At 43.6% G+C, this 24506-nt stretch overlaps 1 protein-coding gene, 1 non-coding gene and 1 pseudogene across 5 annotated transcripts in view; all 3 read right to left on the bottom strand.

The window, feature by feature from the left end:
* FUT10 (fucosyltransferase 10) overlaps nucleotides 1-24506 on the bottom strand; it is a 60194-nt gene extending 35688 nt beyond the window's left edge. The window contains exons 1-4 of one of the 4 annotated variants that reach the window (XM_037128879.2): nucleotides 24354-24506; nucleotides 23274-23423; nucleotides 17758-18109; nucleotides 14492-14786 (exon numbers count right to left, since the gene is read on the bottom strand). In XM_037128879.2, the coding sequence (XP_036984774.2) occupies nucleotides 14492-14786; nucleotides 17758-17838 (376 nt within the window). In that variant the 5' untranslated portion in view covers nucleotides 17839-18109; nucleotides 23274-23423; nucleotides 24354-24506. Of the gene's footprint in view, nucleotides 1-14491; nucleotides 14787-17757; nucleotides 18110-23273; nucleotides 23424-24006; nucleotides 24330-24353 lie in introns of those variants that run through there. The other 3 variants (XM_053660013.1, XM_037128878.2, XM_053660014.1) reach the window with 3 other exon arrangements.
* Nucleotides 15197-15332, bottom strand: LOC119036939 (small nucleolar RNA SNORA22). The gene has a single exon (XR_005080112.2). It is a non-coding gene; the product is annotated as a small nucleolar RNA SNORA22 (small nucleolar RNA).
* On the bottom strand, nucleotides 22706-22780 carry LOC119036932 (uncharacterized; annotated as a pseudogene).

Here is a 24506-nt window from a genome sequence, read left to right as displayed (position 1 = left end):
ACGGAGCAGCAGGCTGGTGACCAAGCTGTCACAGCCGGAAGCAGGATCTCCTCAGCCGGAGCAATCCGAGAGCTGAGCATTCACCTTAGTCTTTGTTACATTAAAGTGGGAGCTAGAGAAATTCAGAAAATACCCTGGCCAGAACAGTCTGACTCTAGAAGGCTGTTCTTACAGAAAATACCTTATCATGAATGTCAATGTTGAATATGAATGTCAAACTTTTCTTCTGTAATAGTCCTCCAAAATAGATGGGTGCCCTCAACCAGCAAGGAAAAAATCCTTTTCACCCCTCCAAAAATCTGTTAGTTCAGTTTTTAAACCTGTTATAACCCTATTATTGTTGTGCTTTAACTTTATATTAGCTTATCTGAATATAACAATAATAACAGCCCTAACATCTAAAGACTGTCAAACTACTTAAGGCAAAACTGAGAGATTGCCAAGAGGAACAAATGAATCTGCTATTACAGCCGGAGACTTCAGTCCCCCTCTATCGGAAATGGACGGACCCATCAGGCAGAAAATCAGTGAAAACACAGTTGAACTCAACAGCACCATCAATCAACTGGGCATAATTGACATCTACACCCTACTTCATCCAACTACGATAGGATGCACGTTCTTTTCAAGCTCACATGAAACATTCATCAAGACAGACCACATTCTGGTAATAAAACACACCTTAACAAATTTTTAAAAATAGAAAGCATACAATATTTGCTCTTAGACCACAATGGACTTAAACTACAAATCAAGAACAGAGGAGTAACTGCAACATCGCAAAATATGTGGAGATTAAACATCACACTTCTAAATAACATAAGTCAAAGAAGAAACCTCAAGGTCAGTTGTAAAATATTTTGAACTAAATGAAAACCCAACTTGTCAAGAGTTGTGATATAGAGAGAAAGCCATTCTTAGGGGTGTACTTATAGCATTGAATGCCTATGTTAGAAAAGAAGGAAGATCTAAAATCAATAACCCAAGTCTCCACCTTAGGAAACTAGAAAAAGAAGAGCAAGTTAAGTCCAAAGTAAGCAAAAGAAACAAAATAATAAGAATTAGAGCAGAAGTCAGTGACATTGAAAATAGAAAATCAATGAGAAAAATCAATGAACCCAAAGGTTGGTTCTCAGAAAATATCAACAAAATCATTAAGCCTCTAGCGAGGCTAAAAAAAAGAGAGACAGGACACAAATTATTGATATCAGAAATGAAAGTGGGGACCTCACTATAGATCTCATGGACATCAAAATGATAATAAAGGAATACTATCAACATAAAAAATGGTTTGCTAATTCTCTCATTATTTATTGGCAATCTACCATGCTGCAGACATTATGCTGTGCACGTCACACCAGTTCCCTTTAAACATCACAAAAGCCTGACATAAAATGGAATTATTATCTTCACATGACAGATGAGAAAGAAGCTTACAGAGGTTCAGTGCTGGGTACACAGACGTAGTAGGTGGTGGGGATGAATTCAGCCTTTCTCCTACCGACTCTCAAACCCCAAGTCTTTCCATCACGCCGCAGAGTTTCTTAAGTAATCCAGGGTACACAGTTTGGTTACAGCATAGAGTACTCCTCCCTCTCCCCACCAAAAAAATACCACCCTTATCTCTGCAAGGTATAAAACAGAGTGTGATGGGGTGTTACAAGGAAGATACGTTCTTTCTATAACTGATGACAGACACGCACAAAGCAATTGAGGAGAAGGAGGAGATGCTGACCAGTAAGTCAGTCAGAGGAGGCATGAGTATAGGCAACAAGAAGAAGAAACTCTTGATCTTAATGAAAAAGAAAAGAAGTAATACAGTTCCTATTTAAGCCTAGCAAATTTTTCCCATGTGCCAAAACTCACCACCCCCTACACCACCAACACCATTACCAGCCACCACTGCATATACTGAATATGACTGAAAGAGCCAACTGTTGGTAGAAGCAGCTTGGTTGCCATGAAAACCAAAGTGCTCTTTCCATCTTTATGCCTTCAACTCTTCTCCATACATTGGTGACCCAACCTATGAGTGTTTGGAAAATTGGATTTAGGGCTAAAGTAGGAAACATGGTTAATCAGAGTGTGAGTATCTGTGTTCATTTAAAACTATGGGACAATTTAACTAGGGAACTTGCAAACTGCTTACTGTCAGTTTAATGATCATTAAAACTAGAATTTAGTTGCCTTAACAATAAAGAGAATATGGGCCGCTCAAGCCAATGAGTCTCTGAAACTAGGAGCTTTAGAGTCATTGATCAAAGGGGGATTGAAAGGGACTGTTTTAAAGGGACCTGGGAAGGTGTGCACTGCACGGACCCCCGAATCCCCCTTCAGCCGCCATAGTTTACACTTTTATGGCAACACATGGGACTTCCCCAGAAAACGTGCGTTCTGGGCCTGTGTGCTGCTTAGTGGAGGCAGCAGAGAAGACTCTCTGTCCTCCGGGATCCAGGCTTTTCTCAGCCTCAGCTAAGTCATACGACTCTTCTAAGCAGAGGTCCCTGGCTCTGACTCTCTCAGACGTCACCAGATGCTGAATTCATCCAACAACCAGGTGCTCCTGGAACACTAGCTTGCGCCCGGGGGGCTAAAAGAACACTCTAATTGCATAATTCCTGTGAACAAATGATCAAAATTCACATTTTTCAATTACAAACAGTTTTCTGATTTTAACATAAAACATTCTTGGAAACCATCACGAGGCAGATGTCGCAAAGAGGATTCTATTTCCCCAAAGGCATAACGTTATAATGGGATATTCTGTGATCAGAGACTAAGCACCTTATAACTCCTGGCATCCATGAGAAACGACAGGACAAAAAAAAACAGAGACACACCTACGAATTTCCATGATGGAACTTAGAGACTTCGTATTAAGTCATGAAACACTGGTGGTGGAAGCCACCTAAGAGACTGTCTAGGTTGTAGGTGCTATCCCCATAAGCACCTCCCCCGCCCGACACCCACACGCAGACACTGGCCACATCCTTATTTCTTGGGAAGCTTGATAAAGAACCCCGAACCTCATTTCCAGAAATGTTCATTTCTCATGGGGCGGGAAACAAAATGCCGTATTTTTCTTCTAACTTTTCCAGGTGATTCAGATGTCCATTTAGGTTGGAGTACCACTACCAGTGAAAGACATGGAGGGACAGGTAGGAACCGGTAAACAACCTTTTCTCCCTCCTTCCTGCCGCTTCTCAGACGTGTTTCCCCGGCCCCTCCAGGGACGACTCATGGTGGTGTTTCCTGGTGAAACCGCACTACCCGGGCATCGCTACCCTTTCCCCCTCACCCACGTTGACCTGGGACTGGACCCCTAAAAAAGCTCTAGTTCTAGGGAACCCCAGCTCAGACACAGAGTGAACTGAATTATCAGTGACCGTCACACCATAAAGTAAGGAGCTTCCATTTAAAAAAAGAGAGAGAGAGAGAATCTCTTGCTTTCAAAAGACTATTGAGGCCGGGGTGATGGGGAGTGACCAATATAAATGACACTGGATATTTTCTCTCTTAGATTTTCTGATTAAATGTCCATGGCTTCATCAGTAAACGAATGAGTCTTGGGAAATCTGTGTTTCCCTTTTAAGCCATTAACATCTTTGGCAGTGAATTAATGTGACTACCATCTACACACTAAGATTTTCATCACTGCTCCTCACATGCAAATGAACTATACAGAGTTACCAGTGATTTGGGTATCAAATGTAGATGTCTGCACTCAGCAAAGTAAAATATGCGGATGTCAATAACCTGAAGGATTAAATATTTATATTCCCGTGGAAGCGAAATATTTAGTAATCAATAATCTACTGACATATTTTCTTCACCCATCAGGAAGGAAATGAATAGCTGCATTTATGTTCTTTATGCATCACAGTTGTGGTAAGTTGATAACAGGAGGTTGAACAAAGTGTCTGAGAGGCCAAGGAATTAAACGAATGTGCACAGTTAATTTTTCTCTTTGGGCAGCTGCATCTGTGAACATAGATACCGCGAAGACATCAAGACATCAAGTCCACCTTTAAATCGCATCTCAAATCTACCTGTTCCTTTGTTCCTCTGCTGTTTCGCTCCCTAATCCAAGGTTCATTTCTGCTTATTTAATAGAACCTGTTCTTGCTTCCACTTTCACATTCCAATTCATTCTTGAAGGAGAAGCTAGAGGGATCTTTTTAAAACATAAATTAGAACAGAAGGAAACACACCGGATCACAGCACGCTGCGTAAAAACTCCTGTTTTCTCACTGCACTTAGAATAAACCCAAACCTCTTGCCCTGTCCTGTGCCCCTCACCACTGGGCCCCGTCTCCCACGCAAATCTCATCGCATGCTGCCCTCCTTCCCGCCCAGGGTGTTCTGCCACAGTGACCTTCCTTCTGACCCTCCTGCTCATCAAACTCTATCCCACTCTTATTTGTATCCGCGGGTCCTTATATCGGAAATTAATTCCCTCTACCTTCCCAGGACTCTCCTCCCACCACTCTGTCTCAACCTCAAATGTTCTATCCTCAGAGAGGCCTCACTGGTTATGCTGTCTAAAGCTGAAATGCGTCTCCCTATCTGGTAGCACCCTATTGACATATTTCATAGCCTTCATGAGGGCAGAGCCATTGTCGTGTTTACCACTATAGCCCTGGCAACTAGCCCCTGGCTACACAGACGCCTGAACCAATGGGAAAAGAGCGGACAGCCGCCAGGGACACAGCCTGGGCTCAGATTCTCTCAAATCACAAATGCCACAGCACAGGATTTCCTTTTACACGTGGAGCCAGGAGGACCAGTGCACACCGGTCCAAACCATAAGCTCACCCAAGGTGCTACTCTATTTAAATAGCCACCTTCTGCCTGGTAACCACTGTTTCATAAAACACTTCCCTTTGTCTTCATGTCTTGGTCATCACTAGTAGTTGACGTCCTTCAGAGAGGTCTTTTTCACTAAGAAACAAAATGTTTAATATTCCAAGAGATTTCCAGCATATGCAACAAGTCTGTAACACAAAGCCAGTGGAGAGAGGGACGCTGCTCGTTCCTGCGCAGCAGGAACATGACCCTCCTTAGCAGCCCCATCTCTCAAAGGCCAGGAGCCTGCGGAGAGATGCCCCGGAACTACCTAGATGAGATCAATGCAAAGTCTGTGAAAATAAGGGGTCTGCTATGCTTACTCTCCAGTTTAAGTTGTTTTTATTTTATGCTGTTTCAATCTTTAAGAACAAAGAGAAACAAATCAATTAAAGCTACATAGTTTCATTCTGAGTGCCTAGAAGATGTGGTTGCTGTCACTAAATAATGGAGCGGCCAGCTTGTGTCAAAGGATTCCTGGGTGTCGGAGAATCTGCCTAGACCTGGACCAGAGCCAGCACATCCATGGGCCCAAAGAGCTGAAGCTACAGTAATGAAACCTGCCCCGCCTCCTGACGCAGGGCCTGACGTTCCCTAGTCACCTCTGGGCTGCCTTTCACATCTTTTAGGTGTGAACCTGAGAAATGCTTCCAGGTTCCCAGCCACTTTTGCTCTCCCTTTCATCTTTATATTAACAGATGCTATTGAAGAGCAGAGAGTCTTGAAAAGGATGGGAGCAGCTGAGGCAGAACCAAGGCTCAGAGGGTTGAAAGCCCTGACCGGACAGTACTTAAAACCAAACATTATGAGGATTACTAAAGCCTTTGTCCTTAAACCTAACTACATCTAGAACAATTTAGTCCACTTATTTTTTTAACTGGCAAGACTTAAAATCAAGTAATATTAATATGCCATTTTCTCATAGAAGGAAATGAGCACCTTAGCTAAAAGAAATATGTATAATTAACATATATATATAATGCATCACAGTTGTGGTAAGTTGGTAACAGGAGCTTGAACAAAGTGTCTGTATACACTTTGTATACAGAGTAAGTAAGTCTTATACAGAACAAAGTAAGTCTCTGTATAATTAACATTCTTCCCAAAAGGGATCTTGGTAAAGGAAAAAAAAAGTCTGGAAATGGGATAAATTATTAATAACTGTGCTGTGTTTGTACTTAACTCTCTCTTCCAACAAAATGCCTTTGCTAATTAAGTCTTTATTTACATCAGATTAATAATACTGCAGATAGCTGGAAAAGTGAAACTGTTTTATCGGACCAACAGCACAGGATGGCAGTGCCCTGCCCACCCCTCTCCCTACTGTCACCCGCCACAAGTCACTGCTCCATTTCCTTGCGGTGCTTCTTCTGCATATACACTTCAAATAGACCTGAACAAGCTAAACATGTTATTTTCTGATTTTCCAGTATCAGATAATTGCTGTTGTCTTGCTGCTATGGACGACACAGATTTAACTCTCCTCTATCAGCCCTTCCCCACACCTCTGTCTTCTCCCTCATCATACTTGATCATGTGTATAACCAGGGCTCTCATCACTACAAGGATAATTACTATTTACCGCTGTACCAAGCCAGTGCCTTATAGGTACATTTTTTCTGGTTGTTTTTTGTTTTGTTTTCAAACCTCTGTTTGTTCATTTCATCATGTTTGTTGATCATGCAGACCATGAATAAGTGAATAGACAAATGAATGGGTGACTGAATAAACAAATGAGATGTCTAGCCTGGAATGAGTAAACAGAAGAGCACATGCCGGAATGAAACCTGGAAGAGGGAGAGATGAATGGTAACAGGATTCACTGTGTGTCTAGCATTTCCAAAGGAGGAAGATGTGCTTCCTCCTAGCAATGTGTGCTTAGAGCTTCTGGCGCAGACAGGTAAACGTTAACAACACATGTTCAGGCTTGGGTGCGTGCTCAGGCCCTTACCATCTATGTGACCTTGGGCGAATCACTTCCGTTCTCTTGGCCTGTTTCCTCATTTCTAAAACACCTAAGGTAACACACGGTATTGTAACGATTTTAAATAAGGGGATACATGGAGAGTGTCCCTCTGGTGCCTGGCACACCAGAGTGGGTACTGATAACGACAGTGATCATTACTACAGTCTCTTAGTGACGGAGGAGGGTCATCAGGGTACCTCTCCCAACCCTCAAGACCATCAAAGTATTCACTGTAGTTCTAAGCTCACTGAGCAAACTTATGATTCTCACTCCATTCTTTTAGCCAACTTGGTGTCTGGACGGAGGCACCCTGAGTGACGAACAGTAATGCTCCTGTTACTATGAAGGTACTCTAAATAAATTAACTTTTTGGAATAATCACAAATCTCCTATTTAGATAGACGCCATTTAGTTCCTTGGTCTGACCAATGCTTGGTGAACCGAAAAAATGGACTAGACAGTGAAGGATGAGGATTCCACCTGAGGACTGAAGCATGAAAGGCCCTGACCAGACAGCTGGGCTCCCGCTCCAACATCCCTCTCTTTTCAATTACATGTGATCACCCTAAGACACTGAGAAATCCCAGTGTCCTCTGAAACAAAGAAAGTGTCTATGGCATTTGCTATCACTTGTTCTAAGTGTATTGCATTACAAATCTCTAAGAACTGGCAATCCATAGCCAATGCGTCTCCTTGTCTCTCGGGAGACCTTCTGAAAACCAGAACCCCTGGTTCACGAACATGCCGGGCTCCAGAGTTTACTATAGCACTGATTCCGGTTGCTTTGCTCATGATGCTCACGTGTCCACACTGTCCTCTTACATCCATAACCTCTTTTCTAAAAACCTCCCCCATAACTCACGGCCTCCAAGAAGTCTTCCAGAATGATACTGCCCATCGCTGATTCCTTTACTCTAAGTCTTCTCCAAGGCTGGAAATATAATTTGGGCTGTATTATCTCACACATTTTCATAAGAGAAAGTTCTGGTTCCTACCACCCAAATAAGTGTGGCCTATGACAAGCTCTTTAACTCTGTGCTTTCGTTTTCTCTTCGTCGAGATAGACATAATTAGTGCCTGTATAGCTGATTTGAAAAGTAAATGAGATCGCATTCAAGCAAGTGCCTGGAAAACCATGGGGAGGGGGACCGAGGAGGCTGTTCCTAGGGCTGGCGGTCCTGGGACTCCCACCAGTCACACGGGACTCAGTCCTCCAGAGCTGTTTTGTGGTTGTCTCTTGAAAAAGACCCGTGATGTTCTTCTTCATAACCTGCAGACCTTGTCAAGCTATGCCAACATCCGTGTTCCTAAGGAAGTAAAATATTTCAGTAGCTACTTTCTTTCTCTCCACGAGTCTGTATGTGATAAAATTTCTATTCAGAAGCTCACCTAAAACATAAGCAGTTCCCTGACCAGCCATTCTCATCAACAGCACTCCATGAAGGAGGGGTTCTCCTTCGTGATAGGCATGTTTCAAGAGAACTGCTTAAAAACACAGAGTTGTATTTTAAAATCACAACAGTGACGGTGTCCAACACTAACTTCGGTAGCTCTATGGACTTTTGGGTTAAAAAAATAACTTAATTCATCTGTGCCTGCTTAATTTTTGAGAGAATTGGTAATGTAGTTAAAGCCTTGCATTTCACAAATGGCTCAAACAAAACTCAGCATTCATCGTACTTCACTGGTGAGGGTCTTTATCACCTCCAGATGTGCTCCTATTAAGTAAATGAATCATCTCTAGGAAGAAGAAAAATAAAGTAGCCCACAAAGAAAACAAACACACTAAAAATACTCTGGTTTACAAAAGCCTCGAGGTCACATAACCCTTCGAGTTTCCATTTTCCTTAATTAGGTCAGCTTTTGACACCTGGACCATTTCCCCTGCCTCTTCCTTTTCAATCCTGCGGCACCAGAATCCCAAGTGCAGCTTTAAGTGACCTACTTAATTAGAATTTGCAGCCCTGGGACAGAAAAATGTATTGTCTTCATTGTCCTTTGCTCAACAGACCTCATTAATGAGCTAAATTCCTAATTCAGTTTGTTAGAAAAAAATCCATACACCTTAAGCAATTTTGAAACCCAAATGTCCAGGCTTAATTAGACTCATGAGTGTACATTTAAATACGGTGTAGGTAGAATATTGGATGAGGTGTCGGGGAGCCTTGGTTCTCTGTCCTGCGCTGCTGCCCACTCCCCTGTGGTCCCGACACATCCCTAACCTTCCTGAGCCTTGGTCTTCTCACCTTTACACAGAGGGGTTTAGACCCTCGCTCAGGTGCACGGCTCTATGTCTCTATGACTACTTCCCAAGTACCTAGCGTGCACACGGCACTATGCTAGATACAGGAAGCAGAGGAGGCACTAAGGTGAACTGATGCTGCCCATCTTTAAGAACCTGATACACCACAGGGGAAGAGAAGCCAAATACCACAGGTACCTTATTTGTGATTGCTGTTGCGCCTGGAAGTAGGTGCTCAATTTAGTGATATAAAAAGAGATAAAATGCTCTATGGCCATTTAGAGAAGAGAGGCTGCACTAATGGAGGTGGATCAGGGATGGTTCGTAAGTATATTTGAGTTGGGTATTTATTTCTTTTCATGAAGTTTGTTTCATTTTCTTTTAATGGTTCATTTTTCATCGTTTTTCCATTATCATTTCTCCCCCTATACCACAGGTGCCAAACACGAGGCCTGCGGGCCAAATCCGGCCTCCACCCTGTGTTACCCAGCTCGGCGCCTGTTTCTGCCCGGTGGCAGCGCCGAGCTCTCGCTTAACAGTTAAGGAGGAGTTACGTTTCTACAGGCCTAAAGTTACATCAGGCCCCTTGAAGGCTACTGCGAGGCTGACGTGCTCGACACCCCTGCCCTGCACCCTCTTCCACCTCCGCCCACCTCCACTGCACTGCTGTCTGTGACGGTGGGTTCTTTGTCCTTTCCGTTCGACCCTCCACCCCCAACTCCTCCCCGCACTGCAGAGCGGTCATCTGCTCTCCATCTAGGAGTCCGTCTCTGTTTTGCTTGTTAGTTCACTTCGTTCATTAGATTCCACACACGAGTGAAATCATACGGTATTTGTCTTTCTCCGACTGGCTCATTTCACTCAGTATAATGCTCTCCAGGTCCACATCTAAGCTGTCGCCAAGGGTAAAAGTTTCTTCTTGTTTATGGCTAGGCTTTTCAACGTCCATTCAACTTTCAGCAGCTCCCTGATACCATCCCCTAATCTGATACAAAATCTTAAGCCCACGTTTGACATTCTCCACGCTGTGGTCCCCACACATCCTTCAGTCTTTGTCTCTGACACCCAACTGCGCTATAGCCTTACTGCACCTCAGGCAACACCCATACATTTCTACCTCCAAGGCCCACTCATGCAGTTCTTCACACGAAAATCTCCTCCAGTCCCAGCACGATCCAATTCCATTATCCCTCAAGGTTCACGGCAAATTTCTCCCTTTCCCAGAAGGAGGTCTAGGAAGCCTTTCCAGATCCCTCCAATCATATGGGCTCTCTCCCTCCTTTGAAATCCCACGAGATTTGCTCACACTTCTCTCATGGCATTCATGCCACTTAGCCCTGCATTACAGTTGGATAATATCTTCGTCTCAAGATACTCACCTGTGGCATCAGACACTGTATTATTCATCCACACTGGCGAATGTACAGTAGGTATTAATAGATTACTTTGACAGGACGAATCTAAAAAGGACACTGGAGGGCACAGAAATGGAAAAGGCGGTGGTGCTAAGGCAGCAGCACTTGTGGCTTATGCCGAAATTGGTGACTATTCCACGTAGACTTTCGAACATAGGTTTTAGTTGCCAGAATTAACGGGACTCCGTTGAGGAGGTGGCTGAGTCAGACTGCACATGGCCTTGACCGCCAGCGCAATAAAAATGGCACATGTTCAGTCCCCGGTGAGAGTCATTGGTGGGGAAGGAGCAGAGAGTAACGCAATCCGAGCTATGAAAGTAGAACCAGAAGCAATCTGGTTAGCACATTAGTCTTCTGAGGATTTGGTTGGAGGCTAGTCCCTCCCTGGGAGAACTGAATCTTACTGTGCTAATAAAATTAAGTGTGTGAACCTGTAGATCTGTGAGTCCTGGAAAATCCACTAAGCTAAATACTGCTTTGTAGACTTCCTGGCAACCAGATATTCAAGTACTTACCTTAATAAAGGGAAATGGACACACACCAAAGCAATTATTACTAAATCTCCACACTGGTGAAAAAGAGCAAATTCTGTATTTTTCCAGAGAAGGAGAGGAGAACAAAAAGGCACACTGCACAAGGGATGGGAAATAAAAACAGCTTTGGGTTCCTCAGCACTCACACTGGACGCTAGAAGACAGTGGGAAAAATATCTTTAAAAGTTAGAAAAGAATTACCAACCTAGAATTCTACACTGAGCCACACCATCAATGATACTAATAGTAAAATGAACACACTGTCACAAAGTCTCCAGAAACTTGCCTTCCCTGAACCTTTCTCGCAATACACAGAAATAAAGACATAAACCGAGAAAAAGGAAGACAAGGCATCAAAGTAACCGACAATCGCACACAAGAGGGAGGCGCAGGGAAACCCAGAGTGATGGGAAGCCGGCAGCAGCTGTGCACCAGGCAAAAAGGGCAAACGCTCTAGACTAGACCAACCAGGGGTCTTGAGGAGGCATTTCTCTAAGAACATCTTGTGCTACTCCAGGGCGAACGACTTGCGCAGGAGAGTTCACCTGAGGACACTACGGGTCCTCTGGTTTGCTGTGACTACATCACGATGAAAACGTGAATATTAATCCATCTAAAATGCGTGACGTTTTGGAAAGGACATGGAGATGAGAACTGAGCATGACTTGGGGACTGGGGTGAGGAAGGAAACGTAAATACCCATCTAGAAAGTAAGAACCAATATTTAATGTCTAAAACTGAAAAATCAAGAAGTAACAACCTAAGCACATTATTTGTTAATATAGAAACTTTATGTGCATGTTTAAAAGTTTTAAATGTTTAAAAGATAGTGACAGTGATATAACCACTTTGGATATTTGTTTGGCAATAGCTAATAAACACAAATTCCACTACTGGGTATAGAACTCACAACATGCACACATGTACATGGGTGGTTTGTTGCACCACGGTTTGCCATACTCAAGGCTTGTAAAACAACCTGTGTCCAACGAGAAAGTGATTTAATAGGATGTGATATATGAATACAATGGATACTATACAACAGTGAAATGGATGCACCAGAGTCATAAGCAAACAACACTAATAAATCTCAAAAACCATGTAAGAGAAAAAACGAGTGACGGAAAGTCAACATATTACACTGTTGGGTTGGCCAAGAAGTTCATCTGTTTTTTTTCCTAAGACGACTCAAGTAGGGCTTAGTTGTCTTGCACTTCATGCAAAATAATTTTGTTAGATTGTATTGTGACAGCTGTCATATCAGTGTGCATTTTTTTAAAACTTATCAAAATTGGTGAATTTTTGTATAGCTATTTTAATATTAAAGATGGAAGAAAATATACAATATTTTTAGCATATTAGACTTTATTATTTCAAGAAAGGTAAAGGCACAACTGGAACACATTGAAAAAAGATTTCTGCAGTGTATGGAGAAGGTGCTATTTCTGATCGAAGGTGTCAAAAAATGGTTTACAAAGTTCCATGCTGGAGATTTTTCGCTGGTATGGTCGGCAGACCAGTTGAAGTTGATAGCGATCAAATTGAGACATTAACTGAGAACAATCAACGTTATACCATGAGGGAGAGAGTCAGCATACTCAAAATGTCCAAGTCAATAAAGTTATTGGTGAAAATGAAAAATGTATCTTTTATTTTACAGAAAAAAACTAAACAAACATTTTGACCACCCCAATACTTACAAAATTTTTAGAAAAATTATATATAGTTCATTTGATTGGGTATGTCTTCATGCACACGCACACACACACCAACATCAGGATCATGATTCCCTCTGGGATAGTGGGGCAGGAAGTGAGATGCAGTCAGGGAGGGCCTCACGGAGCGTTTCAGTTTTACTTGTACTACTTTATTTCTTAAGCTATGTCATAGGTTACATAAGTACCCATCATATTATCTACACTTTTTTGTGTGTAACTGAAATATTTCTGGGGGCTTCTGGAGAAACATTTAATCTGGCTTCATCTCAAAACACAGCCAGAGAACCATAATCCCTTATGCAAATTCTCAGAGCTTTATGTTCCAGAATTCCTAATTCTTTAGGTTTCAGAAAGGTACCATGATACAATTCCATATATGACATTACACACCTTCCATGGAACCTGTAATCAAATGATGTTCAAAATAAGCATCTGACACGACTCAGGTAGCTGTTCTACCCTCGGGATAAATTAGCCACCAGCCTGGCCCTTTGTAAATAGCCCTCAACTCCTCCAAACTATGCTGATTCCCTTTTAAGGGTAGAGGTGGGAAGGAAGTGGATGCGACATTAGCTGACCTTCAGGGAGGACCTGCACCTGGAATTTCCCTGGCTCCTCACCTATACCCCAGGGCACCGCTGCCCCTTGCTCTGTAACCCTGACCAACTGCAGGGCATACTCATATATCCCACCTTATTTCTGGCTCCTATTGAACCCATTTTCTACTTTATTCAAGTGGTTGTTAAGAAGAACACCAAGAATGACTCAGCTCTACATCCCAGTCTCAGTCCTGCCTCTCCAAGGCCAACACTACACACACACACACACACACACACACATCAGTATAGAGAATATTTCCTTTCAATGATTTCCCGACAAAACTGACTAACTTGCTTATACCTGCTCAAGTTTGCTAATGTGTAGTCATCCCCCTTCTGCCTACCACGCATCACCAAGGAGCCCTGTGTTTTTAATTTTTAAAAGATCTTACTTATTTCTGTTTAGAGAGAGGGGAAGAGAGGAAGAAAGAGGGAGAGAAGCACCAATGTGTGGTTGACTCTCAAGCACCCCCTACTGGGGACCTGGCTCGAAACCCAGCCATGTGCCCTGACTGGGAACCTAACCAGAGACCCTTTGGTTCGCAGGCTGACGCTCAATCCACTGAGCCACACCAGCCAGGGTAGAGCTCTGTATTTTTAACAGCTGCTGGAATTTTACTAACTCCACCGCGCTGGGCTTGGGTGCCCTCGGACCCCAGCACGACACACAATCAGCCTCAAGAAGGGATGGATACCAAGTTACTGCTGAAAGCTGACGCTGGACAATCTTTTTGTTTTTATTTCTGATTAATCTGACTAATGACATTTAAAAATTGTGTTTAGTTTATGTCCAATTAACCATCTGTTATGGTAATCAAAATCTTCTGGCAATCATCACGTGACATTCTGAATTAGTATCAGCAATGTCACCAACCTAATCCCCTGAATATTAAATTTAGTGAGCACAGAACCCAACTGTGAAAGGGTGAGAAGAAACATCTCTTCTCCTCGATAAATACCAGTGGCCCAGCCAACCACCTCTACGTTGGTAAAGGTTATTTATTTTTCATATTTCCTAAATGCTCAGGCCTTCCACTGAGTGAATGCCGAGGAAATCGGGTATGCTGAAGTGTTTTCGAGGGGAGTCCACCATCTCTTCCTTGGTAAGCGAGCAGTAATTCGGCTCTAGAGAAGGAGAGCAAACAAAGGGAGAAAGGCAAAAGCACTACCTACCGTAGAAGAGGAATGCTTTGGTCATGGGATGGTGCAGGTAGGTGCGGTTGATGGTGAAGAAACACACATCTGCCCCACACTGGCCCAGCCTTCCAGCCTCCCCAGTCAGCGGGGACCACCAGAGCATGATGGGGTAGCTATCGGTTTCCAAGGTTTTCTTCCTGTGCAGGGTCAGAGCCTCTTTCTTAGGGAATGAGTAGAGGTGTGTAGGCTCCTCCCCCATTCTTGCGTGCCCATCTCGCAAATTGGAATTTTTAAGCTTCTTCCTTTCAAATTTTCCCAGCTCAACCACTACCTGAAAGAAAAGGCAATTATTGCCAGAGTTAGACCGTTTAATTTCCTTTCACATACCTCGCATATCTTGATGAGTTTCAGGTCTCTTACTAGGTTTCTGTTGCTGCTGTAACATATTACCACAGACTTAGCAATTAAAACAATACACATGAATTATCGTATGGTTCTGGAGGTCAGTCTACTCTCTCAGTCATTTTGAATGTGACAGCCACACAATGCACATGCTCACTCAATGGCGTCTACCGCCCCCACTGACTATATAGTGAAGTCATCACTGTTCACACATGTGCATTCCAGTCCACTCTCCTTGGCTGCCAGGTCACATCGATGTCACACAAACAGTTTTCCTTACATTAACAATGGCTGAACTTCTTCCAGGCAGACCTCAATTATATATTTTCTTTTTTTAAATAATGTGCTGGCTTTCTGAATGCATTTAAAAGGATAAATAGTCCTTTCAATTCAGCAGAAAAGGACAGATGTTTCTCTAGCACAGAATCAAAGCCAAGGGAACTATAAAATACACGGGTATTCATTCACTGTGCCATATTTTCTTTTTTTTAAATTGTTGTTCAAGTACAGTTTTCCGCCTTTTCACTCCAGCCCAACACCTCAGCCTTCCCCACCTCCCTCCTGTTTCCAACACCCCCTGTTAGTGTCTAAGTGTCCTCTATCATTTTTTCTGCAAACCCTCCACTCTTTCCTCCTGAAATTCCCTCCCCTTTCCCCTCGGATCTCATTCACCAACTTACACCATACACAAAAATTAATTCAAGGTGGATAAAAGATTTAAATATAAATTGTGACACCATAAACGTCTGAGAGGAAAACACAAACAGGAAAATCTCAGATATTTCACACAGCAGTATTTTTGCTGATGTGTCCCCTAGAGCAAGGGACATAAAGGAAAGAATAAACTAAAGAAAAAAATAAATAATAAATGGGATCTCATCAAAATAAAAAGCTTCTGCACAGCTAAAGAAAACAATATTAAAATGAAAAGAGAATGCACTGTAGGGGAAAACATATTTGCCAACGATGCCTCAGACAAGAGTTTAATCTCCAAAACACATAAAGAACTCCCACGATCATATATTTTCGTTTTCAGTGTTTAACAAAATAACATTCCTGAATCTCTGAACACTGAAGCAGCCAACGCATCAGTGCAAACCGGGAAATAGCCCAAACCATCCTATTGGTGCCAAACTGAAACCAAGATCCAGATAAAGGGTTATATCTAGTAACCATACCTGTTCTCATATTCCAGAAGCTTAGAAATGATATGCATACCAAATACATGGCAATTTATTCTAACATCAAAAGGAAAGCTCTCAGCTTAGACCCAGGCATTCCTTACAACTGGGAAAAATACTAAAGTTAGTATTTGGTAAGATCGAAGCTCTCCCGTAACTTCCCATAGAAAAAAGCAAAAAACTCCAGCCTCTCCTGCTCAAGCAGGTCCTACCTAGTCCCCCAAGACAGACAAGAAGCGAGTCCAGTGTTTCCTCTGACCTGAACCCTGACCCAGCAGCAGCAGGTGGCGGAAGAAAAGAGTCAGACTGTCTTCTGAGCATTGTCTCACTCAGTCCTAATCAGGAGGGGAGGCAGGCCCTCTAAAAAGCCCAGTGAAAAAGCCCAGAGAGCAACTTCGTTTCCATCAGCCCCACCTGAACTACTCACACCCACACATAATCTTTAAAAGTCCATTAGATCATGAAATGGACATGAATGGGTGCTAAATATGTATGAATCCATAACTATACTTTGAATAACACTGTACAATTTTTACTTTGAATTGAAATCAGCAAATGAAGATGAAAGTATCTGACTAAAAGAAATAAATGGGAGGACTAATGAAATGTTTTAGGTCTTCCTCCTTGATACAGTTCTTGGTCTAATACAGCAATTTTCAACTGGTGTGCTGCAAGAATTTTTAAAACGTGCAATACCTGGCTGTTTTGTCAGGGGCACTAAATCTTTTCCCCTAGATGGTCAAATAAAAAAACCCGACAGCCCTGGCTGGTGCGGCTCCACAGATTGAGTGCTGGCCCGTGAACCAAAGAGCTGCTGTCAGGACACACGCCTGGGTTACAGCCGGGTCCCTGGTTGGTTCGAGAGGCAAACAATCAATGTACCTCTCATTGTTTCTCTTCTTCTCTCTCCCATTTTTCCCCTCTCTCTAAAAGTAAATAAATAAAAACTTAAAAGAAAAAGACAACAACCCACACAACAATAGCCATAGATGTGAATGCCCCCTCTTGAACCATAAATATACAGGCCATATAATAAGGCTGCATCTGATTGGTTAATACTTGGTACCAGAAATCCTTATATACAAGTACAGGCACCTGATTTTTTCAAAAGACACTTTGAAGCAAAAAGAGTAGGTAACTACTATTATTATATTTTTGTAAATCAATCAAAATTATACCTACTTTTTGTCTGATCAGCAAAATATATACATTTTTTTTTGGTGTGCCACGTAACTTTAGTAATTAGTTTATGTGTGCCATGAGATGAATAAGGTTGAAAATCGCTGGTCTAGTAGCACATGTCGACAATGACAAGTTTATTGATGCAGATGTTTGTGTTCCGCAGGACAGACTACCTTGTTCTCAAAACAGGCATTGCGTCCTCCAGAACGACATCTTTCAGAAATGATCACAACAGGGTCTTGGAGCAAGCCACCTGACGCTGCCCCTGCAGGACAGACTGAGCTCGACTTTCCTCTAAAACCAAGACCCTACGAAGAATCACAAACTGGCCCCCTAGTCACTGATTTTGTTTCTACTTGACATATCCACTCCCTAAACCTCGTTTTCAGTGTGTTATAAAAAAATTTCCAGTGCCTTAGACAGGGAATCCCGAGCCTGAGAGATAAAGCAAAAAGGAAAGTACTTGAAGAGAACAGGGTGGTGCAGGAATACTGCAAAAGCCCGGGAATCAACATGCACTACCCAAATGCTCGGTACCTGGAGTGTGACGAGCAGGAAGATGGTAGCCGTGATGCACAGGCAAGGTGCCAAAAGCTTCCTCCTCTGAATCCGCACCATGCTACCCTCCCCTGGGTGACTGAGAGAGAGCGAGCCCAGTTACCAGGTGTTGTCCAGGCGGCCCATAGCCTGAGACAATGTCACGGGGAGGAGCCATCTGGATGCCAATTGCCTCCACTGCCATTCCTGCTGAGACCTGGTCTCCATGAAGGACTGAGCTCCGAGGGACCGAGTGGGCCTGGCCTGGCATTGAGAGGGAGCAGCATGCAGTCTTCTTAGGCTACCATCGGAGCAGCTGGAGATGCTTCAGAGCAGAAGGCATCGAAAAACTCTGCAGTAAATGAAAAATCTTTTAGCCATAGTGCAGATTTAATACATGTCATCTTCCAGGGTTTTCGTGTAGAAATTCACAACTTTAAAACTAAAAGGAGCCTTCGAGATCATGGAGTCCTCACTCATGGGTAGGGAAACCAAGCCCAGAAAGGCGAAGCAACTTGGTCAAGGTCATACAGCCCACTGGAGCAGAGTGGCGGACACACAAGCAGGTCTGGAGTCTAAAATGCTATTTCCCCTCAATTTTCTCTGCCACTGGAAGACTGAATTCCAGGAGTCATCTACGTGTAGTCCTTCCCTTCTATCTAGCTCTCAAAGAAGCAGAGAATGGAGTACAAGCTACCAGGACTAAGGACTATCCCCTTACTCCTGTAAAAATTAGGAAAAAATAAATAAATAAAAGACTTTGATGAAAGATAGCATAGAATAGTTCTGTCAGCTGGTATACCAGGGGAAAAAAGTAATAAAAATCTGTAAAAACTAAAAAGCACCTCTCCTATTCAGTAGGCCCCAGCAGCTATTAACTGCATAAATGTGAGGCTAGTTCTTTGGGTTTCAGTCCTGGCTTTGTTGTTTTACAGAGCATAAATTTGGACAAGTTATTATGTCTTCCTAAGCCTCCATTTCTCCATAGTAAACAATAAATGTTGACTATCATTATTTTGTGCTCGCTTTGGCAGCATATATTGTAAAAGTGAACAAATACGGAGATTAGCATGGCCCCTACGTAGCGTTATTTTCCTTGCATAACAGAAAGATCAGCCCTGGCTGGTGCAACTCAGTGGAATGAGCGTGGGCTGTGAACCAAAGAGTCACCAGTTCAATTCCCAGTCAGGGCACATGCCTGGGTTGTGGGCCAGGTCCCCAGCAGGGGGTGTGTGAGAGGCAACCACACATTGATGTCTCTCTCCCTCTCATTCTATCTCTCTCCCCATCTCTAAAAATAAATAAAACTTCTTTAAAAATCAGAAAGATCAAATTATCATTTTATATGCAAAAGCAATTTATTATAGCTACCATTAATATAACCCAGCTTAGGTAATAAAATACTTTGACCACCTTAGGTGGGTATAAAACTATGATTTTAACAGATTTTTAGGTCTATCACTCCCCTCGAGTTTATTGATAGTCATATTGCAAAGTAGGCAAGGCAGGTATTATCCTCAGTGCCCACAAACAAGGAAACCAAGCCTCAGCAAGTTTAAGTAATTTGTCCAAGATCGGAGTTTTTAAAGGTTGAAGTGGAGCTAGAAATCAGGTCATCTGACTGCAAGATCAGTGGAAAAGAAAGAAGGAAAAACACTGTCAGCTTGGTCGGAGTGTACAAGAGTCAGGAATACAGGAGAACAAAAGATGGGGAGAAAATGTCAGGACACAGGCTGGCATATTTTCACAGCTACCACATTGCTCAGGCCTATCCTAGGGGCTTTTAAAGTCTTTATATGGCTGTACAAACTATGACAGAAGAATTTAAAGTTAGAAATTCCCTTCCATCCAAAGAATCTCAGTTGGGGTCATATTCCTAAAGCCTGGGGTCTCAGGGACCAAGCTGTGGTTCAATACCCACTACCACAGAGCCAGCTATTGTAGATGGTGTTTGATTGACAGCGTGCAGCCACGAACCAGGCCTTGGGGCATCTCAATCTAATATATGGTATTCGTTACCCAGGAGCTTGTCATCAAGTCAGCAGCCCCCCAACTGGTGGCACAGATGGGCTTGCAGAGAACTCCGTGGAGGCCCAAACGAGCTCCAATGCAGCGGGACTCCGAGAGGAAAGCTTCCTTCTGTTTGATCACTGCCTGCAGGGTGAACCTCAGAGTCCTCCAGGAGTCTGCCCAAGAACACTCCTTTCCAGGCTGGAGCAGTGTGTGTGTGTGTGTGTGTGTGTGTGTGTGTGTGTGTGTGTGTGTGTGTCCAACCATGCAGAGGGCATGTGAGATGGATTCTCACTAACCAACCCTCTCGACCCTGGAGCCGACCTCCTGAAATGCACTGTGCAGCCGGTGTGCTCGGCCTGGGGCGAACCATCTGCCGCCCAGACAGGGATCTGGAGCTGAGCGTGACTACCGCACAGTCCTACAAGTGCTATTCCTTCCAAACCAGCAACACTTTCCCCCTCAACTAATCTCAAATTTCTCCACTTCATTTTGAAGTCAAGTGGACAGAAGAGAGACGGAATATTTGAAAGCGAATGAGCAGCCTGTGGCTGGCCAGCTTCAAATGGCAGCCGCGTGGGGCCAGTAGGACTGTGCGGAATCAGAGATGATCATCAGAGATGATTTCTGCCCCGCACCTCCGAGTGTAAATGAGAAACCAGCCCTAGCTGATGCGAGGGGTTTCCTGCTGTGCCAGTTTGTGTGTCAGAAGCCGGCAGGAGGCGCAGAGCTCAGAATAGTCTCCTCTAAGCTCCCTCCTCCAGTAACTGCTGAGTCGATTGGGTGAACAAGCGACTGTCTTAACTGAGCTTAAGGTTGTCCTCCCAGGGAGTCTTCAAAAGAAATGCATCTGACTACGAAACTTAAATTATTCAAACTAAAGTATAATTTCTTAAGTAGGTTTGATCCCCAAAATAGGTTCTCACATTATCAAGTACAAATCCTCAGGACACCATTCAAATGGTGGCTGTCTGGGGAAGACAGATGATGTGCGGCGCTTGACGGAAGAGTCCGTGGACAATTCTGTGGACGCTGGTTGACTACCGCCCTTCCATTCTACCTGCCTCGTCTACACTGCTCCTTGAGTCCCACTTGGTCGCTCCCAAAGCCTGGTAACTTAGGTGCCCACCAGTCTGAGCCCTGGCACTCACCACTTAGCTGTGGAGTTGTTTCTGGAATGTAGACTGGCCAGCTCTCCTCTGATTAAAATCCCTCAAAGATTTCCTGAAGATTTCAAGATACAGACAAATCTCGCTAGTTTAAGAACACTTCCTGGGCAGACCCTACTCCCCCAGCTTCCTTATCTTTCTCCACCACAGAGCCTTTTGCTCCTGCTGTTCTCGGAATGTAGCTACTGGTTTCTGGGCTCTGAAACCTACAACGCCCACACTTCTTTCACTACCCTAGCTGAGCTCCGAGACTTTCAAGGCCACGGTCTTCGGGCAGCCTTACTCCTCCGCAACGCCACGCCAAGGGATCCGGATCGTTTGTCGTGTGCCTGTTTCCACTACAGCAGCGGACAGATACAGCAGCTGCGGGATTTCAGGGCACTTTCTAAAGCTGCTTAATTGGGTGCATAGAAAATAATTGTTGAACATCAGGAAAGTGACCTATTCTGTTCATTTGCAGACTTCTTTGGTGCTGCAACTAACTGTCCCTTGGGTACCTGACAAACATGTGTGATGATTCCAAAGTTTCCATGTTCACCCAATTTTCTTTATTAACACTTATTTGTGTTCATGTGTTCCTCACTCTTTTTTAATGGCCTTCACATTTTGCTGAGCATTTATTTTTATATAAAGAGTGCTTTGGGTTGCAGATTTCTGTCTGGGAAGGTGGTCCTATTCAGCCAGGTACACATTTCGGGCAAAATAAATACAGAATAATGGGAGAGAAAAGAATACCGGGAGACAGGTGATTGATGGGGGGACATAAGTTGTAGCTAAAATACCTTCATATTTCTATTGCAGAATGGAAGGTGGCACCATTTTTAGACACAGACTAAATTTGATATACATAGCTTGTGGGCTATTTAATATAGAAACTAAATAAAAATATATGCCCATACAAAAAAAGGAGACTAATATAAAGCCCCAAATAGAAATATTCAAAAGCAGGTTTTTTTAAAATGAGGTAGGGGCACAAGGCAGAAGATTCTGTATCACAAGAAAACCTGAGCCAGCTGTTCAAGAACAGTGCTTTCTCATCTCTTTCCTTGCAGGTACTTCTTAATCACTCTTCTTTCTCCGATATAGGCTTATTGGTTACCCTGTAACAATTTTCCTACCTGACCGACCTAAATTAAAATCTCTCATCTGCTTTATTTACATGGTCATGAATGAAGAATGGTTAAATACCACTGACAAATGTGGCTGACACCTCACATGCCTGAAGACAATGGGCTGGACGATGCTCTTAGGCTTCATCCCGAATTTAAGCTCTCTGACCCCATAAACTGTGTCCAGGAGCAAAACTCTCCACAGAGGGACTAATCAAGTAGAGACACTAATCAGAACAACTTGTGCACCGCCTGGCGTAGCTCAGTGGATTGAGTGCAGGCCTGCGAACCAAAGGATCGTGGTTCGATTCCCATTCAGGGCACATACCTGGGTTGCAGGCCAGCTCTCAGCAAGAGATGCACAAGAGGCAACCATACATGTTTCTCTCCCTCTTTCCTTCCCTTCCCTTCCCTTCCCCTCTAAAGATAAATAAATAAAATCTTAAAAAAAAACCACACACACATCTTGTGTCAACACAAAGATTTCTGGAAATATAAAACAAGAAATAGTTCTATATAACAAGTTTAGGGTTACTTGATGTTTATTCTCCCTTTTTTAATAATCCAACATTGACTCTCAAAAACTCAAATTTTATTCTCAAAGAATAAATATCTGAAAAACATTGCAAATAAAAAGCTAGGTTTTTTTAATTTTTAAAAACCCATGTTCAGGAATCATACCAAGTGTTTATTTTAGTAACAAACTATAGAAATGATCCCTGAAAGTATACTCTTTTACTTTAGAATGTTGGTAACTGAATTAGGTATTACATTTCTCAGTGAAATCAACCCCTTACATTTCAAATTTAGAAAGCATTGAAATATGTGTTGAAAATGTCTGCATAACGACCAATACTTATACCTATACAATAACATTACTGTTTGTCCAAACTGTTTTTATTATTTCCTAAATTTAACCATAATTTGATTTTTTCGACCAGGTTGTTTGTAAGACAAAACTTGGAAACGTACTTGTTTTAAATTGACGAATAAAAGACCAGCCATAATAAGAGTAACAGCTGAGACGGTGGATTTAATTCTGTATCAGACACCACCATCTAGCAGGAAGCAGCGAATGAAGAGTGACTACAGCGATTTCAAGACGAACCAGACCTTAATGATGCTCTGATGCTATGGCCTGTGGCTTGCAGACAGAAGGGGAAGATTCTGGAGCTGAGACTAGGGTGCTGAACAGGCGGGTGGCTCTGCCACTTTAGTGTGCAAATACCTGGGCTGCTTACTCAGTGCAGAAGCCGGCCCCGGGTGAGAGCCCTCCTTGGAGACCACAGCGCACCATGGAAGAACAATGTGCTTGTTGTATGTAACGTGACATCACCAGCAAGCCCGAGATGGGCCATGAGCTTCAGGGGTGTCTCACCTTGAGAGAAGGAAGGAGGTATAAGGGGAATGAGGTCCTAAAGACGAACGTGTCACACTCAAAACTGTCCCCAGCCAGGGTGTATTTAATGCACGCCACAAATGAAACTCAGAGTCCAAGTCTCAACCTATATCACACTCTACCTAACTGTTTCAGAGCTGTGGCAGTGTGTAGGGAGCAGGCTGTTGGAGCTGCGTTGTTAAGACAGTCGTTTAGTTTGATATTTGCTACATATTGAAGAATCGTTAAAGGATCCCCAGAAAGCGTCTTAAAATCGCACCAAAGTGACTGGCACAAAACGAGGTCTATCCTGAGGCACTGACTGCAAACAAAACACCCGGGACATGGCTCGCATACAGATAACCAAAGCCCGCTGTTCCCCGGGCTCTCGCCGCGCATTTTCTCCATTAAATGCACGGTGCTCTGCAGGGCGGGACGGTCAGAATCACTCCTTCACACAGTTCTAGCAACAAGTGATTCTCAGTGAAGATGTGCGGGGAAGCGGGACGCAATTCACGGCGCACAACAGTGGGGCTGGAGAGATCGAGCGTGCACACCGGAGGTACCAGAAAACCTTCGTTACCCGGAGTCGGGACTGGGCCTCCCTGGCCTCCAGCGGCGGCTCCTGCTCATTACCTGCCTCTCACCCGCGCTTTTTCAGCAGCCAGATACATTTAAGCCTCGGGCAGGGTCTCTGGAAAGCACTGCCCCAGGCTTCCCAAGAACAGACTTGGTTTGTTTTTCAGCACACAACTCCGCCTTTCTCTTACACACAATCCGTCTGGGCACAAGGTTTCCCTTTGCTGTGAGTCCTGTGGGCAGTGTCCCATCTTCCACGAGCACCAGGAAAGTGTCTCTGCTTCTCGGCACCAAGACCCTGTCCCCACCAAGCCAGCACTCCAGCACGACCCAGTGGGCACACACACTCACCTCTTCACGGGGAAGGAGGCCCGCTCTGCCCACTGCAGCCCCGGTTTTCCACTTTCAGTTTGCAACCCCCAGAGCTCAGACGAAGACTCGGAAAGGAGATTTGGGAAAGGCAGGATAACTGTCGGCACATCCAGGCCCAGCGATCCTGGGTCC

Source organism: Artibeus jamaicensis, unplaced genomic scaffold (assembly GCF_021234435.1).
Source record: "Artibeus jamaicensis isolate MK-2021 breed Jamaican fruit bat unplaced genomic scaffold, CSHL_Jam_final scaffold_833, whole genome shotgun sequence".
In the NCBI taxonomy this organism is placed as follows: domain Eukaryota; kingdom Metazoa; phylum Chordata; class Mammalia; order Chiroptera; family Phyllostomidae; genus Artibeus; species Artibeus jamaicensis.
Note: the sequence above shows the minus strand (reverse complement) of the source record. Positions and strands in the feature narration are given on the sequence as shown.